General features: G+C 30.8%; 1 protein-coding gene and 1 pseudogene across 1 annotated transcript; both read left to right on the top strand.

Moving 5' to 3' along the window:
- The first annotated feature begins 367 nt into the window (after positions 1–367).
- Positions 368–4,181, top strand: LOC108331060 (auxin efflux carrier component 2-like; annotated as a pseudogene).
- A 5,867-nt stretch (positions 4,182–10,048) lies between these two features.
- Positions 10,049–22,873, top strand: LOC108331239 (protein ENHANCED DISEASE RESISTANCE 2-like). The gene is made up of 22 exons (XM_017565885.2): positions 10,049–10,364; positions 10,909–10,983; positions 11,116–11,169; positions 11,560–11,625; positions 13,229–13,287; positions 14,045–14,121; positions 14,260–14,376; positions 15,652–15,686; positions 16,031–16,131; positions 16,211–16,306; positions 18,469–18,533; positions 18,683–18,754; positions 18,999–19,172; positions 19,247–19,440; positions 19,541–19,607; positions 20,062–20,237; positions 20,344–20,445; positions 21,053–21,100; positions 21,655–21,798; positions 21,882–21,977; positions 22,210–22,311; positions 22,585–22,873. The coding sequence occupies exons 1-22, from the start codon at positions 10,173–10,175 to the stop codon at positions 22,675–22,677; spliced, it is 2,205 nt and encodes a 734-aa protein (XP_017421374.2). The 5' UTR covers positions 10,049–10,172; the 3' UTR covers positions 22,678–22,873.
- Positions 22,874–25,294: the final 2,421 nt, after the last annotated feature.

Raw genomic sequence — 25,294 nt, 5'->3', positions numbered from 1 at the left:
AACTTTGATGAAATGTAATTGATAACGAATCGGATTTCATGGAAGTCATACACCTTCAAACAACTTCCAAGCTGAAAGTGTGTTTATCCATAGACAGATAAAATTGTGTGGAGGTGATTTCTTGATTTAATGTCTTCCCCACAAGCACAACTTGATCTTTTTAAAATTTGTCTATTCCACCATATTTGCTTACTTTTATAAAAAAAAAAACGCTATTTAATGTAATAATTTAATGCTAATAAAGGTTGGAGTCACACTGAAATTCCAATCTGTCGTCACTCCTCCTTCATGCTATATCTTAGTTTCTCTAATAAATACCATCATTCTGCCATTTCTTTTTCACTGTCATTGTTCATCTCTTGTTAATACTACAACAATGATAAAAGGCCAAGGTATATACAACACTTTGTCAGCTCTTGTGCCACTATATGTGCCGATGATTCTAGCCTATGGCTCCGTCCAGTGGTGGAAGATCATCACGCCGGAACAATGCTCTGGCATAAACCGCTTCGTGGCATTTTTCGCCTCTCCTTTCCTTAACTTCTATTTCCTAGCTACCAACAACCCTTACACTATGAACTTGAGGTTCATAGCCGCTGACACGCTTCAGAAATTGGTGATTCTGGGTGCTCTTTTTATATGGTCCGTCTTGACGAAATATGGCAGCATCGACTGGACCATCACCCTCTTCTCACTTTGTACGCTGCCCAACACGGTGGTCGTGGGTGCGCCGCTTCTATCGGCCATGTACGGAGACTCATCAGCCATCCTCATGAGTCACATTTTCATCATGCAGGGTGTGGTCTGGTTCACTCTCATGCTGTTCTTGTACGAATACAGAGGTGCCAGAAGCCTTATTTCGATGCAGTTCCCTGAGAACGGTGGCTCCATCGTCTCGTTCACCATTGACTCTGATGTTCTCTCGCTTTGCGACAACGAGCCGCTGCAAACTGAAGCGGAAATGGGAGAAAATGGAGAGATTCATGTGGTGGTGAAGAGCCCTTCCTTCAACAAGCCTTGTAACTGCTCAACGTCAAATCGTCGTGGAACACAGATTTTGTCCATGCAAAGATCTTTGAGTTTTAACACCACACGTGATCTTCGAGACCAGGATTTTGAAAGAGCAATCTTCGAGATCAACGACGAAAAAATGTGGAAGGACACTATTCGCAACCAAGGTTTATTTTCTTTTCAGTATGTTATGGTTTGATGCTAAAAAGGATAAAAAAAATATACAATAGTTTTTTATAAATTAACTAACTTTATTTATGAAAGAAAGTTCATTTATTTTTATTTTCTTAAAGTCTTAATTTAAATTATATTATCAATATATCTTGAGTTTTAATTAAAATTTTAATTTTAATTTCATTATAATAATTTTAGTTATTGTTTATTTTTTATGTATAGGTTTTAAGTGGAATTGTTCAATCCTATAGATCTTTTAGTAAGTAATATAAAAAAACGTATCCTTTTTATTCACTTTGATTCTTATTTTTTAGTTCATTTGAAAAACTTTTTGTAGAAGTAATATTTATTATTTCTCAACAATTCAATTAATATAATATTTGAAAAGTTTTTTTTTTAAATATTTAAGATAATTTTTATCTTTTTTTAATTATATATATATATATATATATATATATATATATATATATATATATATATATATATATTTGTATAATTTTGTTCAATCCCTGTTAAAAAAAACACTATACATCAGTTATTTATAAGTATTTATATTGGTTTTCAAAAGTGATATAGATGTCACTAAATAAGTTTGATAGTAAATCAACCAATTGTTTTACTTTATGTGATTTGTTAGGTGGTAAATAAAATTATTTTTATGATGATTATATTTACTTTTATCATGTAAAATATTGTGTTATGATAATTTTGTATATAATTATTTCATTATCATGAAATTTGTTTATCACCATCCTACATAAATTGAATTTAAAAAAATAAAAAGTTTATATTTAAATTTGATTTATATTAGTTTAATATTTTTTTATTGAATTTGGTTTGAGTGATGTATTATAATATTTATTAGTTTATAGAAAATATATTTCACTATAATATAAAGAAAAAAAGTAAAAAGGCATTTTAATTTTTTTAACTTATCAACTTTGTTTCATTAGTATTTGTAAAAATTAATAATATTGTGATTGTCATAATATTTTATTTATGTGTAACTTTGTAATATTTTATTTAATTCTTTCACTTTTATCTAATTACTATTTAATACTTTAATTTAAAATTTATACAATTATAATTTTTTTAAAAATATTTGACATTAAAAAATGAAAATATATCGAGTATTAAGAAAAAGTAATTAATTAATATTAAAACATTAAGAAAAAGATACGTGTATAAAGTTATGTAGTTAGAATGGAGATGAAAAAAAAATTATACTTTATATATGAAATTTTATCTCCTTAATTGTTTTTAATTTCAATAATGATATTTTATCTCCTTTTCGATTTCATATATGACTTCTTGAAAAAGAAAATCGAGTTGTGAACAAATTATATTTCTATTACTTTTAATCCTCAATTAACAAAACATGATCATATTATATTAGTCATATCAATAATACTTTTGTAAAGAAGACAGATAGTGATTTTTAAAATTTCAATGAGAAAAGTCGAAAAGAATTTGGAGTAAAAAGATATAATATTTCATGGATTAAAAAATGTAATAAATTTTTTATAAACTTTCTTTTAGTATTTTGTGTCGTGTTAACTATCTGATTTTATATACAGTGAAACATGAGTCAATTGTGATGATGATTAATCATATTGAAGCAATCGAAAACAAAAAGGTTGAAGACACTTTAAGCGAAAAGTCGAAAGAGGTGAAAATTGAAGAAGGAGGTGCATACAATAAAAACAGCAAATGCCACGCACTAGTGTCATGACAAGGCTCATTCTCACCATGGTTTGGAGGAATCTAATCAGAAACCCTAATACCTACGCTTGTGCTCTTGGATTCATATGGTCTCTCATATCATTTAGGTATTTTCAACAAATTTTATTATTATTATTTACTATTTTTTGTTTATGTAAACGTTGTCGTGTTGATTTGCAGGTGGAATATAAAGATTCCTTTGATCGTAGATGGTTCGATTTTAATATTGTCCAAAACAGGGACAGGAATGGCCATGTTCAGCATAGGTATAGTCTTCAACGTTGTTATATTCATTTATGATGAGTGTGTCATTGTCAACTAATTTAGGCTCATCACATTCAACTTTTTCTCCATTCTACAGATGCAATAGAAATTATTAGGTCATTTTGTCCTTGTGGCCCTGAAATTTATTATTTTTTTGTTCCCTGTAAATGAAACAACACAGACGCAAGAGCATTTAAAATTTTGAGAAAACAAGGTTAGTCTTTAAACAATTCTTAATGACGAGGAAAAAACATAAGATGAATTAAAATATAATTTATTTATTTTTAAAATGATATTACTGTGTATAAATCTCTCAGTATACATAGTTTTTATAATTTTATAATCAGGTTTAAAGAGTAAAGAGATTATTTGAAACATATTAAAAAAATACAAAAAAATTATAATATATTAAGATTAGTTTTTAAGATTTTTTTTGTGTGATTAATGATAAATAATTAAATATATAGGTTTGTACATGGCATTACAACCGAAACTGGTTGCTTGTGGAAACACTTGGGCAATAGTATCAATGGTGGCCCGATTCGTCGTTGGTCCCACAGTTATTGCTGTCACAGCCATATCCATTGGTATCCGAGGAGTTCTTTTACGTATTGCTATTATTCAAGTAAGTGAAATTATAATTTTTGTATATTTTTAAAAATAATTTTCTTTTTCACTCACTCTTCTAAATTTATAATTTACATTAAGATTATAATTTAAAAAATAACTATTTATTCACCATTTTTAATTTGCAGGCTGCTCTTCCCCAATCTATTATCACTTTTGTATTTTCCAAACAGTACAATCTACACACAGACATTATAAGCACTGCGTAAGTGTGTATATATGTTTCAAATTTATAATTATTCAAAAAACCTATTATGAATACAACAAATTATAACATATTCTTAAGGGAATCTCAAAATTCGCAGGGTTATATTTGGAACGATGATTTCGTTGCCCATTTCACTATTATACTTCGTGGTACTTGGAATCAATTAACTCCTTGTTTGGACGCAATAAGAAGAAAATAAATTAGGTAAATTTTAAGTAAGAGTTTGTCAATTTTTTTCGTACGAATCAATTTTACTTAGAACGTACTTAAAATAAAATACTGAAAAATCTCACATTATATTAAAGTTGAAGTTATAATGCTGGTTTATAAACATTCTTCTCGATTACCAACACGTTTTTAAAAATAAAAAAGTTATAATTATTTGTAGAAATCAAGTGAATCATTGAATACATACACACACGCATATATATATATATATATATATATATATATATATATATATATATATATATATATATATATATATATATATATATATATAATCATATATTAAAAAATAAGAGTGAATTGATTTACAATTAATTAATTCATTAATATACATTATTAATGTAAAAGTAACTAATTTATTCTCTTAAAATATACTTACATGTTTATTATTATTACTTTTCATAAACTTAGTTTATTTTTATTTTAATGAAAAATAAACATCTTTATTGTTATTAGATGAAGCAAGATATGTTGCGTCTCTAAAGAAAACTTGATAAATATCAATGTAACGTTATGCTCAACACCTGAAATTGAGATTTGTTTTTCTGTATTTTTCTCAACTATATAATAATTTTATACATGCATTTAATTTTGTACTATTTTGATAAATTGTTTTTTTGTTTAATTCTGTAATATATATTTCTTTTTCTTGTACAATTTCTTGTTACAGGTTTAGATTCACCGACAAAATCAAAAAGTTCTTCCTCTACAATAGACACAAATCACAACATCATGGACAATCATATTTTCCTGTTTAGTCAATTTTATGATTTTTTTTATTATCAAATAACAGTTCATAATATTTTACGTTTTAATTTATATTTTCAATAGTTCAAAGATTTAAGCTATGTTGTTTTCTGTTTTTTTTTTATTTGAATATAACTGGGACTAAGAATCACTAAAGTTAGAATTATCATTTACAATTTTTTCCTATCGTTACAAGTTTTGATTGTACATTAACAATTAAAAAAATATTTTATGTCGATTATTTATGATTATTTACATCGACTTTTAAATCGACGTAGATACCACAAATATATTAAGTTTGATATTTTTTACATCGGTTTAATATAGATAAATATTACAATACTTATAATAAAAGTTTATATAATATGTGTATATGTAAATCAATTAAACGTTTGTTGAAAAATATATTACATTGGTTTTTAGGGATGTAATATATATATATATATATATATATATATATATATATATATATATATATTATTAATTGTTTCTAAAAATAGATGTAACATGTAACGTGTTTTTTTTAATAGAAGAATGTGATTTATGTGTATGTAAATATGCAATTACAAATACATAACAACCATTTATACCAAATTGGGAAAAATTAAAATTCAATGTTGGTCTAGTTTAATAAATACTTAAATTATGTTTAAACATTAGTGTTTACATAAGTATATTAAAATTTTGAAAGACTAAATTATATGTAAATTAACCATAATTAATAAAAAAAATTAAACTAATTAAACAATATTTTTTCTGAATAATACAACATTTCAAACATAACTAATAGTAGTTTTCAATACGTATAAAAATTTTAAATATATAAATATCTAAATATAAGTGTTGTAACGATGATTTAATGATGGAGAACTGCGACGGTTCTTGACAACTCACAGTAAACTATAACGATATAAAAGATAAATTACTTAACAACTCCCATTCGAAAATGGAGATGCCCACAAAGTTAAAACACATTTGTAGATGAGTCTTAAAAGGACATTATTGCATCTGTTGTATAAAGTACTTATGTAAAATTCAATTAAAAAAACAATTACAACGGTTTGTATCTTAAGATGATATAATATGGTCGTTTCACATCGGTTAATCACATTGTTGTAATATCTACTCATCGCAATTAGGAACAACGAATATAATATGCTTGATTTTTCACAACCAATATAATATCTATTCACAAAATTATTAGTGTAATTTTTGTTTTGCAATGATTGGATAAAAATTAATTTTATTTGTCGGTATAAAGTAGAACTTTTTCACCAGTGATTTTTTTTCTTTATACAGTTATGTTCAAAATGTGTATGTTTCAAATTTTATTATCTCTATTCTTTTTTAATATATTTATTTATTTTTTACTTTTCAATGGATCCTAAATTTCAATTCATTCGTGCAAATTTTCATTTACTAAGTAGTATATTTTCTTTATTTTATGTTATTTTTCTATTTTTATTTTATTTGAAAATTTTTTGTTTTGTTAAAATAAGTTTCATTATCTTTCAGAAGTTTGATTAGTTCAATAAAATGTTATTAGATCTGTAAGGGCCTAAAAATATAAGGCAGTTGGGCCTTATGTTGAAGCAGCCAGGCCTATAACACTAAGGGCACTATGACCTTAGGAGGGATTTTTCAGATCTGAGTTCATTATCTCAGCTTCCCACTCTCTCTAAAAAGCTTGTTCCTCCATTTCTCTCTGCCTTCTCTCTAGCTTTTCCTCACATTTAGTGGTTGCATGTTGGATTAGGTGGTGCTGAAGTGATAGCGGCGTAGAGACCTTCGCAACCATCCAAATAGATTTTCATTCTTCAGCGGGTAAGTAGCTCTTCACTGTTCTACGCTGTTTGGGACCTAGGGCAAGTTGCATGTGCCTAGTGTACTCTCCTTTACGTTTTTCTCTGTTCATTCTAGCTCTAAGAGCTGTTCTTGATCACCGCATTGCGGGGTGTAGGGTGTTGTCTAGATTATTCGTGTGTCCACTGGAGCTGCGGGTCCTAGAGTTGAGCAAAGAAGTTTCAAGGTAAGGGGAGCTAGGTTTTCTTAAAGTTTATTATTATGAAATGTGCAAATGTGCTGATCTCTGTGTAACTATGTTGTTTGAGTTGAAATTGTGTTTTTGAGATTTGCTGTATGAACTATATGCTGGAAATTTGTGACTGTGGATTTGGTTGGGCTGAGGTGATATTTGAGTTTGATATGTTTGATGTATGCACTGTTTTGAGTAAACTGGTAGTGTTTTGGGGTCACTTGAGAGGAAGTGAGGTAGTGGTTTTGGGGAAGTAGGGGTTCTGGGCACATTTGGGCTGTTGGGACATCTTAGGCAAGTCATTTGTGACTTGTTAGGATCATAAAACTGGACTAGATCATGTTAGAAGTGGTGAAATCGAAATTGGGTCCTTAAGTTGTCGAAATTGATGTTTCAAAAGATAAAACTTGATCTTAATCACTTTATAAGGGTAATAGGAATGTTCAGAATCATTTAGATGAGTTTAGTTAAGTATAAAACCAGAATTAAGGGTGTCAGAAGTTAGTAAAAATGGTTAGGAATGGTTGGGTTAGGTGTTGTTCATAATTCTGCAGAATTATGCAGTTTCGTAACTAATAACAGTTCGGCCTTAGTGCTCTATCTCGGTCTTGGCGTTCGGTCGTAATAGCGTTCTGTCTTAGTGCTCGATCTTAAGTGGAGTTCGGCCTTAGTGCTCTGTCTCATTGAGCGTTCGGTCTTAGCGTTCGGTTGTAATAACGTTATGTCTTAGTGCTCGGTCTTAAGTAGAGTTCGACCTTAGTGCTCAGTCTCGTTGAGTGTTCGGTCTTAGCGTTTGGTCGTAATAGCATTCTGTCTTAGTGCTCGGTCTTAAGTGGAGTTCGGCCTTAGTGCTCTGTCTCGTTGAGCATTCGGTCTTAGCGTTCGGTCGTAATAGCGTTCTGTCTTAGTGCTCGGTCTTAAGTGGAGTTCAGCCTTAGTGTTCTGTCTCGTTGAGCGTTCGGTCTTAGCGTTCGGTCGTAATAGCGTTCTGTCTTAGTACTCGGTCTTAAGTGGAGTTCGGCCTTAGTGCTCTGTCTCGTTGAGCGTTCGGTCTTAGCGTTCGGTCATAATAGCGTTTTGTCTTAGTGCTCGGTCTTAAGTGGAGTTTGGCCTTAGTGCTCTGTCTCGTTGAGCGTTCGGTCTTGGCGTTCGGTCGTAATAGCGTTCTGTCTTAGTGCTCGGTCTTAAGTAGAGTTCGGCCTTAGTGCTCTGTCTCGTTGAGCGTTCGGTCTTGGCGTTCGGTCGTAATAGCGTTCTGTCTTAGTGCTCGGTCTTAAGTAGAGTTCGGCCTTAGTGCTCTGTCTCATTGAGCGTTCGATCTCTTAAGGAGAGTTCGGTCTCTTAAGTAGCGTCTTAGTGGGTGGTCTTGGTAGCGTTCGGTCTCAGGTAGTGTTCGGTCTCTCTTAATGAGTGGTCCTGAATAATGTTCGGTCACTCTTCAGCCTTATCATTTATGGACCGTTTGGTCCTGTCCTTTGGAAAGTGAGATACCGTTTGGTCTCCACCATTCACAGGGTGTTCGGTCTTGCCCATTATGGGTTGCTGTTTTCTGTTCGGCCTATATTCCTATTTATGCCAATATGCTATTTTACTTAATTGTTCCAGTTGCTTTAAGGGTTTATGTATGCATTAACATGTGGGTGTTAAAGTGGAAAATATTAGTATTGGACGTAATTCCATGATCATCCAAGGGGATACATGGTGGTGCCCTTTTAGTGTGTTTAGAATGATTTGCATGGTAGCTCAGTCTTGGGGGTTTTTCTGACACTCCAATGGTCTTTCATTCTCAAGTAAAGAGGATTGATCCATGTGGTGAAGAGTAGCAGGAGGTCCTAGTCTTAGGTGCTTCCAGTATGGCCCAAGGTGAGTGATAACGGACTAACATTGTGAGTGTGGTAGGGTGAAACCCATTGGCAATGACTTTGCAAAGTAGTAGAAGCCACCACGAGTGCATAACCCGTCATAGCTCGGCAATCATTCTAAGTCCGGACGAGTCAAGTTTAAGTGCCACAAGTCATGTTTGTATAGTATAGTATATCCGTCTTTACTTGCAAGTTGCCTATGATTGTTATAACATGATTTTTATATCTAGCTCACCCTTGCTTGTGTATTTGTATTTGCTTGGGTATGTTTTCTTTTGCAATGATCATCCACTTGGATGTGAGCAGAGATGGATGAGGTGCCTCTGGTGCAGGCTTTGGAGGAAGGCGATGCTGCGGCTTAGTCTCCTTAGAACTCTCTTAGTATTTCTTGTATTTTGAATTACTATTTAGTTGTTAAGGATTTTTCCGGTGATTTCTATCCTTTTGAAACACTCTACTTGCGCTTAAGTTTTAAATTATGTCTCATTCTGGGATGTCTGTAAGCTTAATTACTTTGTTTACAGTCTACTCTAACTGTTCTCTTTTATTTAAATGTGGACTTACTATGTTATATGCTTCTATATAATCTCGGATGTTACAAAGTCTCCAAAATAAGATGAAAAATATATGTTTAAATTCAAATATTATTACTTTGGTACTTTTTTCCTGTCATTTTTTTTTCATGTGATGTATTATAATTTCTATCAATATATAAAAACTTAATTAAAATTAAAAAAACAATGTAAAAAATATTTGAAATATTATCAAACATCAATATTTATTTATTTTCATTAATGTTTTAAAAGTTATTTTTAAATGAACATGAATTTATATATTTGTAATTATTTTACTTTTATCTTTTATATATAATACTTATGTAACAGAGAGAAAGATGAGGAATAGTCGAATCAATATTTTAAAATTTCAAAAACAAAAGTCGAAATGAATTTAGAGTAAAAAAGATGTAATATTTCATGGAACGAAAAGTATACTAAATTTGATTGAGAAGGGAAAAGAAAACACAAAAATAGCGAAAAGAAAAAATAAAATTACAAAAAAAAAGTTAATGAAAAAAGAAAGAAAGAAAAGAGAAAAGAAGTGGGACCCAGGTGATAGATCTACGTGTGCAAACAGGGAACGTATATTAGAGAAGGCTGGACAAGAACCAAACGTTTGGGAGAAAAAAATAAGGCGAAGAGGGTGAGTAAGTGCATTACCTCGCATATCCTTCCATTGCAATGTGATCTCATTCAATTCAATCGAAGAAGACGCAGAACAACACAGGAAGAAGAAGATGGAGGCGTCGTCCAGTGGAGAAGGCTCTGAGCGCGGCGGCGAAGAGAAAGGAATATTCCAATACTTTGGTTGGGTTTATCACGTTGGCGTCAATTCCGTCGGCCGCGAGTACTGCCACCTCCGATTCCTCTTGGTCAGAGGCAAGTGCGTTGCCATGTACAAGCGTGATCCTCACCAGAACCCTGACATTGTATCTCTCTTCTCCTTCCGTCTTTCTTTTTTAAATCTCAATCCATATAACAATATCATCACTTTCTATGTATTTTAGTGCATTTAATTTCAATTATATATTTTAGGCTCAAATTCTCATATATATATATATATATATATATATATATATATATATATATATATATATATATATATATATATATATATATATATATATATATATATATATATATCTGTCTTTATATGCATTTCTTCGGAGCTTACTAATTTTAAATATGAAGAATGCCAATATAAGTTTTGATTTCGAAAATACTTTTTTACTAGTTAAAAATTCATGATTTTCTACATCTATAACAATTTGTGTTTTTTTTAAACATCTTCCAGTGTCCTAAGTGTATATTTTTTAACGCAATGTTTGAATACTTTTAGGGTTTACCTTATTTAATTTGATTTTTAATGTGAGTTGTAATCACTGGTGAGCATACTGTTTTTCTTTTGTTCAGTAATATTGCATTTGTAGCTTTTGTATTGCTTAGATATATCACATTAAATCCTTTGTTCAGAAACCCATCCGACAGGGAGTCATAGGTGCCACACTAGTGGTCGAGGATCTAGGATGTCGGAAGGTCAACAATGGGGTAAAACACTAATTTTTTAATTTCTTGTATTTACCAAATTTACTGATTTTGCATTTAGTAGATGGTATATATACTCTTCTACCTTGTACAGTTGATGGTACCTGACTAAATATGTTTTATTTCCTTCTCCAGGATCTTTATGTAGTACGATTCTACAGTCGTCAAGAGGAGGGTAGAAAAGGAGAAGTAAGTTATAATATTTCTGAGCTTTTTTCTTTTTAATTGTTGTTGATAGAAAGTTGTGCCATATACATGTTTTAAGGTGGTGTAACACTTGATAAAGAGTTTATGGTATCTTCTTAATATTTCTTCCTACGCTCGGTTACTAAGTTTTTAAGGAAAATTTTATACGTAACATCAATAAATATATTATATACTTTATGCTTTTGTATTGATTCATTATACTGGTGATATTTAGAAGTAATACTTTATTAAAAAATATTACTTTTAGTTTCTTTACTCTCATTGGTTTATGTTGTTTATATGCTAGTATTTTCTATCATGGGTGCTCTGTGTTTCTTTTTTTCTTAGTTTATTCAGTATAGAAGTGAGTTTTTTACATAAATTTTTGTCAAGATTGCTTGTGCCACAGCTGAGGAAGCCCAGAGATGGATGGAAGCCTTTCTTCATGCCAGGCAACAGGTATGTTAAAATAACATAAGTTTGCTTTTTTAATGTAAATAGATAAGAAAAATGACACGTTGACACACAATTTTTTTACATCTATTTGATATTATACTATTTTACTTTTTACTTTTTTTTCTTTCTTAAAAAAATATAAAAACTTATTCTTTTATAACTATTTTAATCTTATACTTATATTAAATAAATATAAAAATGTGTCATCCTATCATTATTTATAAATAATTACCAAATGAGTTTTAGGCTTTCATTTGATGTCATATTTTGTTTTAAAACCAATTGATATTAAGCAAACTTTCCCACTAAATATATGAACCACACTCTAAAAATTACTACCAAGATAAGATATAGGCTCAGATTCATTGTCAAATTTCTTTTAAAATCAATTTGCATGAAAAAGAACCCAACTCAATTTTCTTAAAAAAATAGAGAAACTAAAATCAAGTCAAAATGATATGGATCAACCCTGTTATTGTCTTCTTGCATCGAAGATCTTTTCCATTTCCAAAGTAATTGGAGCTATTTTTTGCTACCATAGATTTAAGCTGTATAAAAACAAAAAGAGCTTCAAATTCTTGTTTAAGAAAATATATCGTAGTAAGATTAGAGTAGGTATCAAAAATTATATGTAGTAAGAAAAAAAATAGTAGAAGAAGAAACAGGTGAATGTCCCTACAAGCCACTTTAAGATTGATAGACAATTAAAGAAGCTTGAGAAGAAACAAACAGAACAAAACGACAGAACTTTTAGTAGAATATGGTATATTACAATTTTGCAAGAGAAAAATGTATAAGATTTATATAAGGATGTATTAGTATAAGATTGCAAGAATAAATTATTGGAAGTTGTAGCATTGTTATAAGAGTTAATAGAACGAATAAAAAAATGTTTAGGAATAAAAGGGAGACATGAAAACTGATATAAGCCATCACCTCCAACACATCCATGAAGAAGAATGTCATTAGATTCCATAGATTTGACAAAACAATGGTTAATAAAGAAATCAAAATAAGAATTATAATCTTGTGTAAACGTCCTTATACTAATAAAATTCTTGGTAATTAACACGTAAAAGATTGTAAAGAGTTTTAAGTGTACATTTAGGTTGAAAGGTGATAAGAAAGTAGTAAAACAAAAAGAATGTACAAAAAAGCTTGCCCATTGGCAAAAAGAATCTAATCAGGTCCTTCAAAGACAGTATTCGTTGTATATTTTGAATGGAATTTGTTACATAAAAAGAATCATATGAATTTGGAAACTAGGTTTTAGATGAAAAAATACAACACTAAATCCAAATATAAAGGGATAGTTGGAAAAAAAAAATCTATCCACATAAATACAAATGTACTCTAAATATGCTAGGATATTTAATTCTATTTACAACACTTTTCTTATTTATATGCAAACATTCCTCTTCCTAATTGTATTTGAACAACTATGGGTTATCTGATAGAAATTTGAAACAACTTAGGCTTTCATTATATATAAAGAATATAGGACTATTTGTTTTGCCTAGGTAGAAGAATTGGGATGTGGCAAAACTATCCCTATATTTAACATGATATGGTTATTTGAATTTATTTAACATAACCTCTTTTGCAGGCAGAGCATGATCTATTAACAGAAAGTAATGACAGAGATAAACTAATGCACGAAATGGAGTATGTGTGTGTTTTTTTTTTACTTCACTTGGAACTCACTTTAGCAAATTTATCATAGATTACCATTTGTTGAACAATCTCTATTTATAATTTATGAAACACGTACTCTGACTCTGACTTTAATACTCACACTAGACACAGTAATAGATACTACAACACAAATATATGTTATGCAGAATTATACATGAACATCATTACTAAATATCTAAATTAACAATCAATACTTCTTATATTTGAAATCATCTTAAAACAACTAGTGAAGTACACAGTTTACAATATTCAGTCTAAAAATATACAATCGAGAATACAAAAAAGATTATTCTAAATTGTACACTAAGGAATATAAAACTTGATGGGAGTGCAAATTGAAATTAAGGAGGTGTAAGAAGAAGCTGGGCATGAAGTGTCATTGCCTCCCCTAAAATTTTACGCCTTTGTATATTGTGTAACACTTGTTGAACGAGTGTGAGTGTTGGACATTGGGCACATTAATTTTGGAGATTGTCTGTGCTTCATGTGCATTAGAAGGAGATTCCTATGTTTTTTCATAAAGTAAACTTTAGAAATAGTGACTTTTTGATAAATTTTGCAAAGAATATGCCTTCCCTCAAAATTTTACTAATATTTTTATGTCTTTAGAGTAATGAAAGATCTATGTAATCCTTGATATCATTATCAAATTGCCCGTCTTAAAAGCCATCTTTTTATTGGATAACTTATTGTAAACTAACACATCATTCTCTTATTCGTATGTAAGGATCGATCTACAAGGAAATCGACATAAACTGAAACGATATGCCTCTGGGTTGAAGAAGCTTAAAAAAATTGGCCAAGGTAAAATTATTCAAAATGTTTAATCTATTAATTCATCAGGGGGCTTTTTGGTCTTAATATGCTAATAGATTTTTAACTTAGACATATCATTATACTTTGTGTATTAATCAATATTACTTTTGGTGTTTCATTCTAAAGGTCCAGAGACACTTTTACGTCTATCGTCAAAGTTTTTTGGTAATTCAGATGGCTTTGAAGGGGAAACTGGAGATGTATTTGATATACATCAATGGAAATGTGTTCGTACTATGTCGGGTACTTTTCTTCTACCATACACAATTTTGCAGCCAATGCACATCAGTATCTGTTCCTTCAGTACCTTTTTCCTAATTCTTATTAAACTTAACAAATGCTCATTTCTATCTTAGATATGTAAAGGTTGTATTTGCTTTTTTATATAAGAAGATACTTATTGTAGAGAAAAGGAAACTAGAGAAGTACAAATAGTGTTGAGGATAAAATCCTTTTAGAAAAAAAGACAGATGACTAACATAAATCACCAAAAGTATCTAATTTTATCAAAGTGTTGTGGAAGGTATATATTTTCATCTTTCATTATCTCATTTGAAAAGTATGAGAGGGAAAAATAAGTGCAAGAGGATATATGCACACACTACTTTGGAGTAATAATTACAATAATATTTTGGAATTCCTACAATATTTCAAATACAATAATCAAATTCATTGTTAATATCTACTTAGTATTTTAACAAAATATTTCTTAATAACTCAACATTCTCTTTCAAGCTGGTGAGTGACTGTCTATTATTTCTAATTTGAATGTAAGATTATACAATTATTTTACTGGAAAGTCTTTTGTAAACAAATTTAAGTTCGGATGGGCCATAGAAGATACTGATAAGGTTATTATCTAGTTTTTATTTATTGAAACCTTAGTATATCTTTATGTGTTTGGTTTTATCATGTTAAACTTGATTGTAAATAATACTAATAGCTTATTTATTATCACAATAGGTTCTTCACTTTTTACTTTTGATCATTCAAGATGATTTTTTATATATAATAATACACACCTCTTAGCTTACAGTTACATTTTATTCCATATTAATCCAAGTCACCAATTTTCTATATAAGAACATGCAATATTATAAGGTTAACCTCCTATTAGTAACAAATCTTAAATAAATCTCATCATTATATACTTTCATATTTAACTTTCTGATTTTCTTAAACAACAATCCCCTTCTTAGACTTGTTTACAAATGTTGAAGGATTTTGTTTCAGCTAGTAAATGTTGTTCTCTTGGATCATGTATAAACTGATTGATCCATTTTTGTATTTTGTTTTGAATGGAACAAATATAACAAAATAGATATCTCCATTTGAAATTTATCTTTTCTCTAAGGAGTGCTCTATAGGCATTTCCTTTGGGTTTCATCTGCCTTTCAGATTATTAAACATAAATAAAAATAATATTCTTGATCATATATGTTTTTTAATTGCCATAATTGAAAAACTTATATTTAGATATATCCTTATCATTCTAAATGTTTTTCTTTGTGGTCTCAGGCATTAGAATCTTTGAGGATGTTTCCGATCATAAGGTATGTATATACACATAAGGTTTTTCGACTTATGGGTAAATTGATGCTTATAATTTATATTTATATTTATTGGAAGTTCCACATTAATTACATATAAGACGATTTTATAGTATATAAGTTGGTGTAAATCTCACCTCACAAATTGGTATTGTGGAGTTGAGTTAAGCTTAAAGTCTATTTCTTAACATGGTATCAGAGCCATGCGTTAAGGCCTAACGAGATTTCTTGTTTGTTTGGCCTATTGTGTCACCAACTATTGAGAGACTTAAAGTCCACTTTTTAACAATATATATGTTTGTTCTGTCTTTGAAATTTCTTTGACATTCTCTTTATATGTTGTGTAGAGTGGTAAGGGCGCCCTTGTGAAGTCTGTTGGTGTTATTGATGCGCCTGCAGATAGTGTGTTTGAAGTGTTTTTAAACACTGAGCGACAAAAAAGATATGAGTAAGTTAACTATAAAAAATGTTTAGAGTCTTGATAACATATTGGTTAACTTATTATTTCTTATAATTACTTGTTTCAGGTGGGATATGTTGATGGGTGACTTAGAGTTGGTAGAGACTTATGATGGACATTATGATGTTGTTTATGGAACATATGATCCTAAGTATCTAACTCGGTAATTAATGGATGTTAACATTTTCATAACTTTGAACCATCATTTGTTGGTCAAGATAAGAATGTATAGGATAAGCCAATAGACCAAAAAATAGAAAATGATATGATCATATTAAGCTCTTATTTCATCCAATAACTAATGTATACTTGATAACTTAGTAAATAATAACATAACAACAAGAGTGTCATCCCATTATATGATGTTAGCTAGGTGAATCACATAATGAAATTGGTCTTTAATAATAAGAAATCAATTTCTCATATATTTCCTATTAGATATCGTTTAATAATTTCCTCTAATTTTTTTCGCAGTTTTCCTTTATCCCTTTGTCACATGACAATATATCGTATGATATATTTCCTTAAGGATACCTTGGATGACCTTTTTACAAAATCTCCAAACCAAAATTTTGTTATATTTTCCTCAATAGGCGACACAACAATGTTTCACCTTGTACAATTTACTAGATTTAGAACATTTAACACATGAAGAAAATGCTTAAGTTAACTCAATTACTTGTATATGTCATTTGGACTTGATTAATATTTATTATGTTATACCATCCTGTCCCACTTTTGTAATGATAAATACAATGGTGTGTGTTATATAAATAATTACCTAACCTATTTGGTGTCTATAGTTTTAGGTTTGACTATGTTCAACCTAATTCCTTTTCTACAATTACAATGTCTCGTTCAATCTTAGCTTCACATGTGCATAAGTCTCACTTATCCATCATCACATGTTGCCAGTGTGGCTAAAGTCTTAAAAAATATTCGTATCCATAATTTCAATTGCAATGCATTGTGATTAACATCACACTTTCAATCATATTTATCCATGTGATTTCATAAGTTACTAAAGCCTAATCAATTATGAAAAAATTGAAAAATCTTCAAATTCAATGTTGATAGTAACTTTTTCTACATAGGATTGTAGTAGTCCAAACATCTTGATTCAATTATAATTTGGTTAATTTGTCATAAGACAATTCATTTCACTTGAAGTTGATTCATTTGAAGAAATAAAAGGGAAGTTTAACAAGTTGCATAGGGTGTTATTTTTCTTTTTTGTTTTGATTTGAATTCAATCTTTGAATGCATTTGAATGCATTTCTAAGAAAAAAACCTTAAAAGGTGACTCTTTCTTTTCTACCTTGACAAAGGGTGGAAATTGAGATTGCCAAGTCCTTTACAATGAATGGTGTTCTATTGTGGAAGAGAAGGTTGTGAAAATGATGAAGGACATGAAGGTAAAAATAGTCACTTTTGGTACCTTCCCAAGGATGCTCCATAAGATAGCACATTAATTAACAAACATTATTTTTAGAGTAGCTAATTTGAGACTTGCATATTGAAAAGCACCAATTGCATACCTTTATTGGGTGTCATCAAGAATGGAATATGAGCCATCTTTGGATTATTTGTAGCCACCAACCGTGGGAGAAGAGATATAGGGTTGGCTAAGATAGAAGATTTCAAATGTATATGCTTTGAATGAGAACAGTCTAACTGATTTTTAATTTCAATACCCAAAAAATAATCAAGAACACGAAGATTTTCAAAGGAAAATTATAGCTGAAGTTTTGAAACAAGAGACTAAATTGACTGAGAATGGTTTAAGTGACAATGATATGATTACTTACATACACAATTATACTGCAAACCACAACACTGCTGTGAGTAGATAAACAAATATGGATCGCACTTAATGGGGATATTTCTTCGTGCACCCCTGTCAAATTTCTCCCTGTACCCCCATCAAACAGAATTTTAAATTTACAAAATAAATGTATAATAATGATTAATGTTAGTTTTTACGTAGTAAAGACACGTGAATTTTGGTAAAGTACTTCCATGTATTCAATTAGCTGAATTTTTAACGAAGTTGAAGGAAAACTAATAAAATTAAACTTATTATATTAAGAATGTTCTTTTTTTTTTACTTATTATACTAAAAAAGAAATGTTCCAGTATTTATTGTATTAAACGCATATTTTAATTAAGATTTACATGGTCTATCAATGTGACTAACTGATTGAACTTTATACATGTTCCATTGTATTTGCATTTGTGAATTGGTAGCAAATTTTGTTGTGATATGAATCCATGTTTTACTTTTAAAAATTTCTATCCGTAAATTTGCTCTTAAACCTTCTCCAGGTGGCATTCAAAGCGGGATTTTATCTTCTCCAGGCAATGGTTTCGGGCACAAGATGGAACATACAGTGAGAATATTTTTATTTCACTTTAATTTTTCTGATGAAAATTTCTCTACTAAAATAACTCCCTAAAACTTAAGTTTCTCTGCTTAAAGCATAACATCCATTTCTTACCAAAACTTTAGTGCTTACGTATTTATGTTTTCTCGATGCAGCTATCTTGCAATTTCCATCTATTCATAAAAAAAAGCCTCCAAGATCAGGATATCGACGTACAAAAATTAATCGTAAGATGTTTTATTGACATATTTCTTTTTTCAAAAATAAGAAATTCAATAAAAAAAGGAAGTTAATTTCTAAGATTTTGGATTACAAGGGATCCTCTGTAGTGTAAAACGAAGACATAAACTAGAAACAAAAAGAAACATAAATATCATGAAGAAAATTATCTCACGTGGCAGGTCTTAGTGTGGAATTATGAGTGAAGACATGATGATACTGATTTTTGAATGTATTTTGTTGTGGGCGCAGCATCTACGTGGGAAATCAGAAATTTAAACACACCTATGGGATCTGACAGACCAAGATGTTTAGTGTCCCACACTTTAGAAATAAACTCAGCATCCTGGTATCGCTGGAAGAACAGCCAACAGTGCACAAAATTTGAGAAGAGCGTCCCATATGCGTTGTTGTGCCAAGTCGCAGGTGAAGTAAATTCAACTTTTTTCTTGGATGTTCTATGCTGTGACACTGAATACTGTCATGTTAAATAATGACAGGTCTAAAGGAATATATTGGAGCCAATCCAGCACTCCTCCACCAATATGCCTCTAATGCTGTTCGTTCGCATAGCTCCCATCCCTCTCTCACCAGTTCTGACTTTGCAGATGAAATACAAGATGAGTTTTATGATGCAATCGCTGCCGAGTCATCGTCAGATGATGATACTGATGACGATAAAGGGTCTGATCAGGTTTCCTTCTTCAATCTGCGTATCAACTATAATTCAAATTTCAATACAAAACATACTTTTTCGTTAAGTTATGTAATTTAATCCTTACCCAATTTCTCAGGAGCACAAAGTCAAATTAAAGAATGTTTCTTGGGCCATGTCAAACTTGGCTGTGAAGCGAGGTGCAGGTCAGCCTTGTATCTTGTTATTTGTTTACACTATTCAATTTTTAAAAACAGCAACTGCTTTTTTCCAACTTGAAAAATTACATTGAGTTCTGCATCCGATTCCTGCAAAAAATGGCACTATGAGAGCACATACTTCAGAGAATTTAACCAACTATTATATGCTATTGAATTCCAACAGATGCTGGAGTCACCATTAAGCATTGTCCTCTTATCTTCGTGTGATACTTTCAACTATAACTGATCCAAAAATGGATCTTACTGCAGTCCTTTTTAGCTCTTTTATTCATGTAGTCCTTGTCACCTTGAAAGAAGAAAAATGATAGATTAGGATAGATACGAATTACAGAAGACAAGGATGATTAAAGTCACCTGAGGCTCTTAATTTCTTAATTATCTTTTTCATTCCTTTTACCATTCAAAATTTTAGTATAAAAAGCTGTCATTCTGGTTGCAGCTCCAAATGCAAGCAAAGAATTAGATCCGGATGCAAGCTGTATCACAATTGATGTGAGTGGCATGCACGGCTCATTGCGCAGAGGTGCGGATGACAAGGATACAGACTGTTGGACTTGTCCTGGTGGTGAAGGGTTTATGATTAGAGGAAAGAACTATCTGAAAGATAATTCTAAGGTGAGTTATTCGTAATTCAAACTTAATTTTTTCAAAGAACTAAATGTTTAGCTTTTAGGCTGTGGAACATGTAACATTCTGGCAAAGAACTTAATTTTTCATTCAGGTAGTTGGAGGAGATCCTCTTCTCAAGCTCATAGCAGTAGATTGGTTAAAAGTTGACAAAGCTGCAGACAGAATTGCACTGCATCATAGAAATTTGGTTCAGGTAAAGTTTATATTATAAGATTGTAACTTCAAAATTCTTGTTGATTTTTATGAATTAAGGTTGGAGAAAATATGATCAATTTGGATTAGACATGTTGATTTAAGGAGATGATTTTCTCTAAAACCATTAATAAACCCATGTTTTAAATTTCTCATTAGACTTTACGGATATTAGTTTCCTCATCAGTAGTGTTTCTCTGATATGTATCCTCATCCAACCCTTATTTAAATGGAACCGTCAGATATATTTGTTGACAATAGGTTTTGTGAGCTTAATTTTTCTGTAGTTTCATGTTTATTTCCAATTACATATAATATGGTTGTGCCCCCCTTCAGATTCTGTGCATCATTTTTTTCCAAGGGTTTGCCATATGCATGTTCCAGATTACCTTTTCTTCAGTCATACCTTTTCTGTAACTCCGTAAATTTAATGTTCTAGCTTGTTATCTTTTTTATGCTTTGCTTGCTGTGAGAGTAAAACCTGTGGTCCAAATCATGTATGCATGTTACCTTATTATTCTGGAAACCTTATACTGCACATTTTAGAGATTCTTAGTTGTTTATATAAAACTCGATATACTGCATAATCCTTACTTTCTAAATTGCAGTCGGAAGCTGGGAAAAGTCTTCCATTTATCCTTGTATTCAATCTACAGGTAAGGATATTATTGATATTCTCTATCTTACATGCAAAGTGAAGTTTAATAAGCATGTTAGTCTTACAAAAGCCATTCTTTAGCAGTCTTTGATATTATTATATGTTTCTTCAAGATGGAAGTAAAGCATAGTTGACCATTTGATATTTCCTAGGTACAGTTCCCTTATTTAAGAATAGATGTTAGCCGGTTAGCCTCTATTAGCCACAACTCAATTAGGAATTCATACAGTAAAAAGTATCTTAGCCCCCTAACTGCAATGAGTAGGTGTAAGACAGAAATAGGACGAGAGAAAGAAAGCAAAGCCAATTGCTTGGTCAATCTTTCCATGAAACACATTCTGCTCTTTTTTATTATTGATAAAAAAATCCATATATTAAAAAAAAGTACGAGAAACTGTGAGATTGCAATGGCTGAAGAGATCTTTGTATGCATGAAAGAGTACATACATGTAACTATGTAAATAAAAATTGATGCAAAACCGGAAATTTATTATATGTTCATAGTGATGGATCTTTATCAAGGTAGATTTTTATTTTGGCCATCAATGTCAGGTTCCAGCTAAACCAAACTACAGCTTGGTTTTATATTATGCATCTGACAGACCTGTAAAGAAAGATTCTCTATTGGCTAAGTTTTTGGATGGGGATGACGCGTTTCGTGACACAAGATTCAAACTGATTCCAAGCATAGTTGAGGTTTGTGATTGTCAATGATGTTTGATATGTCCTTATTTTATGCTTGATGGCATCAGCCAGCCAATGGTTTTGAATGAATACAGGGATATTGGATGGTCAAGCGAGCTGTCGGAACAAAAGCTTGCCTGCTGGGGAAAGCTGTCACTTGTAAATACTTTAAACAAGACAATTTTTTTGAGGTAAAGCTGAAGTACCACTTTAACAACCTTCGTAGGATTTACTTTTGTAAATTTCAAGCCCACTTCTGATCAACTACTGGCTTTTGCATGTGGAAGCTTAACATTTATCTGTAAATAAGTTTGAACTTAAAGCTTGCCGATCATTGAAATACCTAATTCTGCACTGTTGAAATCGGTGTGCAATAATTTGTAACTTCTCTGCACTGTTGATAGTGTTTTCCGTGTTATGCAGATAGATGTAGATATTGGATCATCTTCTGTAGCTAGAAGTGTGATTGGCCTTGTTCTGGGATATGTCACAAGCCTGGTCGTTGACCTTGCAATTTTGATAGAGGTTTGTTCCTTTTGATCATAATATTATGGTCAAACTATCCATTTTTCCATGCTCCTTTCAAGTAGACTCATGATTTTATAGAAAATGTGAAATTATGTAATTTCTGTTTGAAATAATCTAAGTGAGATTCTACGTCCCATATATCCCACATATGGGGAAGAGATCATGTGACATAACAAACCTCTGAAGAAAAAACAAGCCATCAATTTGTTTGGTCTATGATCGATCTAACATGTAACATAATTCTTATATTTAGTGATGTGATGTTGGCAGGCAAAAGAAGAATCAGAGCTGCCAGAGTACTTACTTGGAACTGTCCGATTAAACCGCTTGAAACCTGAATCTGCTGTGCCGTTGGAGGATTGAGGTGTTCAACCAAAAGTATTAAATGTTCTAAGCATGTCTCTTTTACATGGTTCAAATGTTTATAGTTACACTCAAGACTCAAATGAAAAGTGAGTCTGATGAATTTTCTGTATCAGCATACATATTTTGTTTTTTCCTTTTCTTTTCTCCAGGCTGTCTCCCTGTTATCCAAGCTTCGTCCCCTTCATAATTTACTGCCCCGTTTTTTCCATTCTGCTTCTTCTTTACTATTTTCTAATTTTTTGCTTCCATTACGTTATGAGATTTACCACTCTTTCAATCAGATTCACTCCAAGGTTCAAACACTTAACATTCTACAAACCACTTAATTATATCTAAATAACTCTAATATTAGTCGCGTCTTTCTAATTAAAAAAAACAAACAAAATTAAGAGTTTATTTTGTGTTGTTTCTCCAAGTCTTTAATAGGGTATGTCTTTGACAAGTAACCCACTCGATTCGAACTTGAACAAGTTAGAAATAAAGATTTTAAAAGAAACCCTAGATAAAACAGAGAAAAATAGTATAAAGATATGAAGGAATAACTCTCGACCCACTGTTCGAAACACTCAAGAAATTATTTCACATGCTCTGCTTGTGTTGTAGAAAAATCTTGAAAACTAGTGGTATGGATGTAAAAAAATTAATATATTTACATATTTCTACTGTTGATCATCTTTATAATTTAATACAAGTTATGAGACTCGATTTTATATATGATGCTAAAACGTGTGGTATTTAGTAACATTTCTTTCAGTCAGTTTTTAAATGACGTAGAATTTCTTCCCCAACTTTAGGGTAATTTATATATTTCAACCTAAAGATTCATGAGTTTCCCCGTAATAACGCTAAACTTAGTATTTCAAGAAAGCCTTCCATGGAGTGTGAGAGACAGGTCTATCATCACACTCAGTTTTTGATGAAAATAATGTAAGTATGAAAACATTGTATAAAAAAAACATAAACCTAATATCTTGAGATTTTGGATTAAGATGGACACAAATCTTTTAAACTTTTATAAGTGTATATAATTCATCTTTAATAAACATTCCTTTTCCTAGACATATAAGATAACTTGAGAACAAGAATCTCTTGCTAAAAAGATATGCTTCAATTTCTTGCAGCTCTCAACGTAAACTTGTAACTATTGATTGTTCTTTTTTCTACAGAAAGTGGCAGTATCAGGACTTTATGAGAAATTGAACATCCTAAAAGTCGCCTAATTCAGGTTAACGTTGCCAATAATTGATCATGCTAAAGTGAGCTAATTGCAGTTAACGTTGTTACAGTAAATGCTTTGTATTGGCTTGCTCTATAAGATTATCGATCAATCACTTTATGAAGAAAAAGAAAAAGGGGAAAAAACTGGCAATTATCTAAACTTTTTCTGAAAACTTATGAGATTTGATAAACGAAAGGGGGCACCAAATCAGATGCAAGACTTTTGACCCTAGTGGGAATCTAGTCCAACTGAATCCTACTTTTGTTCTTTCTTAAAAGGTGTGTAATTGTGCAGCCCTAGGCCACACGGTCACTTAGTATTATGCCTCTCTTTTACACAGTTTCTCTTTGGGAATTTCCATGAAATTCTCTTCTTTTCTCTTCTCGTGTGCATTATTATTCTTACAGGCATCATACTTATCGTAACTAGTTTTCAGGTGGCGTGCCTCTCTTTTCTTTTATTCAAATCACTTTTCATCCAATCAGGGGAAAATATTAAGGGGAATGTAACACCAAGTGAAAAGTATTTCTATTTTCCTCATAGAAAGTTAGGTAAGACTTGAAGTTTTGGTGGAAAATTGACTAGTAGAAGCCAATGTGCCCAGCACCATCTACTACATCATTGAGTGTGTTTCTTTTTCAAAATGTTCTTCTACGATTTTAATCATAAAACCTCATCTTTTCAAAATAAACGTTCTTATGCAATGAACATAGCCAAACAACAATATTATCTATTAGACAAATAATTATCAATTGCCAATGGGATCTGTTAAGAAAGAAATTTAATTAATGATTTGAAATTAGTTAATTTAATTAATGATTTGAAATTAGTTACTTAATAGTTAAAAGTGAGTGAGTTCAACTTATGTTGCAATATAAGGGGTCATACAAATTCTTTTTTTCAATTTTTCCATCCACTTTTGTATAAACATTAGCATTCCCCGTGTTGTCAATTAGTTCGTTTGTATAACTGCATTGATTTTATAAAAAGTTTATTGACAATATAACACAAAAAGTGCATTCATAAAATCAATAGTTGAATAATTGTAATGTTCAATATTTAATTCCCTTAGATGATTTCATAAACATGTTCATGTGGGTATAAAATGATATATTAACATTATTGATGAAGAAGATTGTTGTATCCCAAAGAATGACACAAAGTGCATGGATATGCTAGCCCTAGTCAACTCATGAATCATACTAACATTTACTTAGATTGTGGTTGGGATTGGAACTCATGATAAAATCACATACAATTATAAAATTTTATTTGACATGTAAAAGATAATGACACACTTAAATACAAAGTTTGTGCTATATCTATATTATGCTTTAATACCATGTTTAACAAGATATTTAATAAGAAAAAAAAAAGTCTATAAAATACTTTAAT

The sequence above is a fragment of the Vigna angularis genome, chromosome 4 (assembly GCF_016808095.1).
Source record: "Vigna angularis cultivar LongXiaoDou No.4 chromosome 4, ASM1680809v1, whole genome shotgun sequence".
NCBI lineage: Eukaryota > Viridiplantae > Streptophyta > Magnoliopsida > Fabales > Fabaceae > Vigna > Vigna angularis.
The sequence above is the reverse complement of the archived record's forward strand: the minus strand, read 5'-3'. Positions and strand labels throughout refer to the sequence as shown.

Bases quoted from the DNA above. Each gene is read 5' to 3' on its own strand.
- LOC108331239 (XM_017565885.2), top strand. From the start codon at position 10,173: ATGGAGGCGTCGTCCAGTGGAGAAGGCTCTGAGCGCGGCGGCGAAGAG. The intron at 18,534-18,682 runs GTGAGAATATTT...TTCTCGATGCAG, and splicing joins GGCACAAGATGGAACATACA to CTATCTTGCAATTTCCATCT. The intron at 21,978-22,209 runs GTAAAGCTGAAG...CGTGTTATGCAG, and splicing joins AACAAGACAATTTTTTTGAG to ATAGATGTAGATATTGGATC.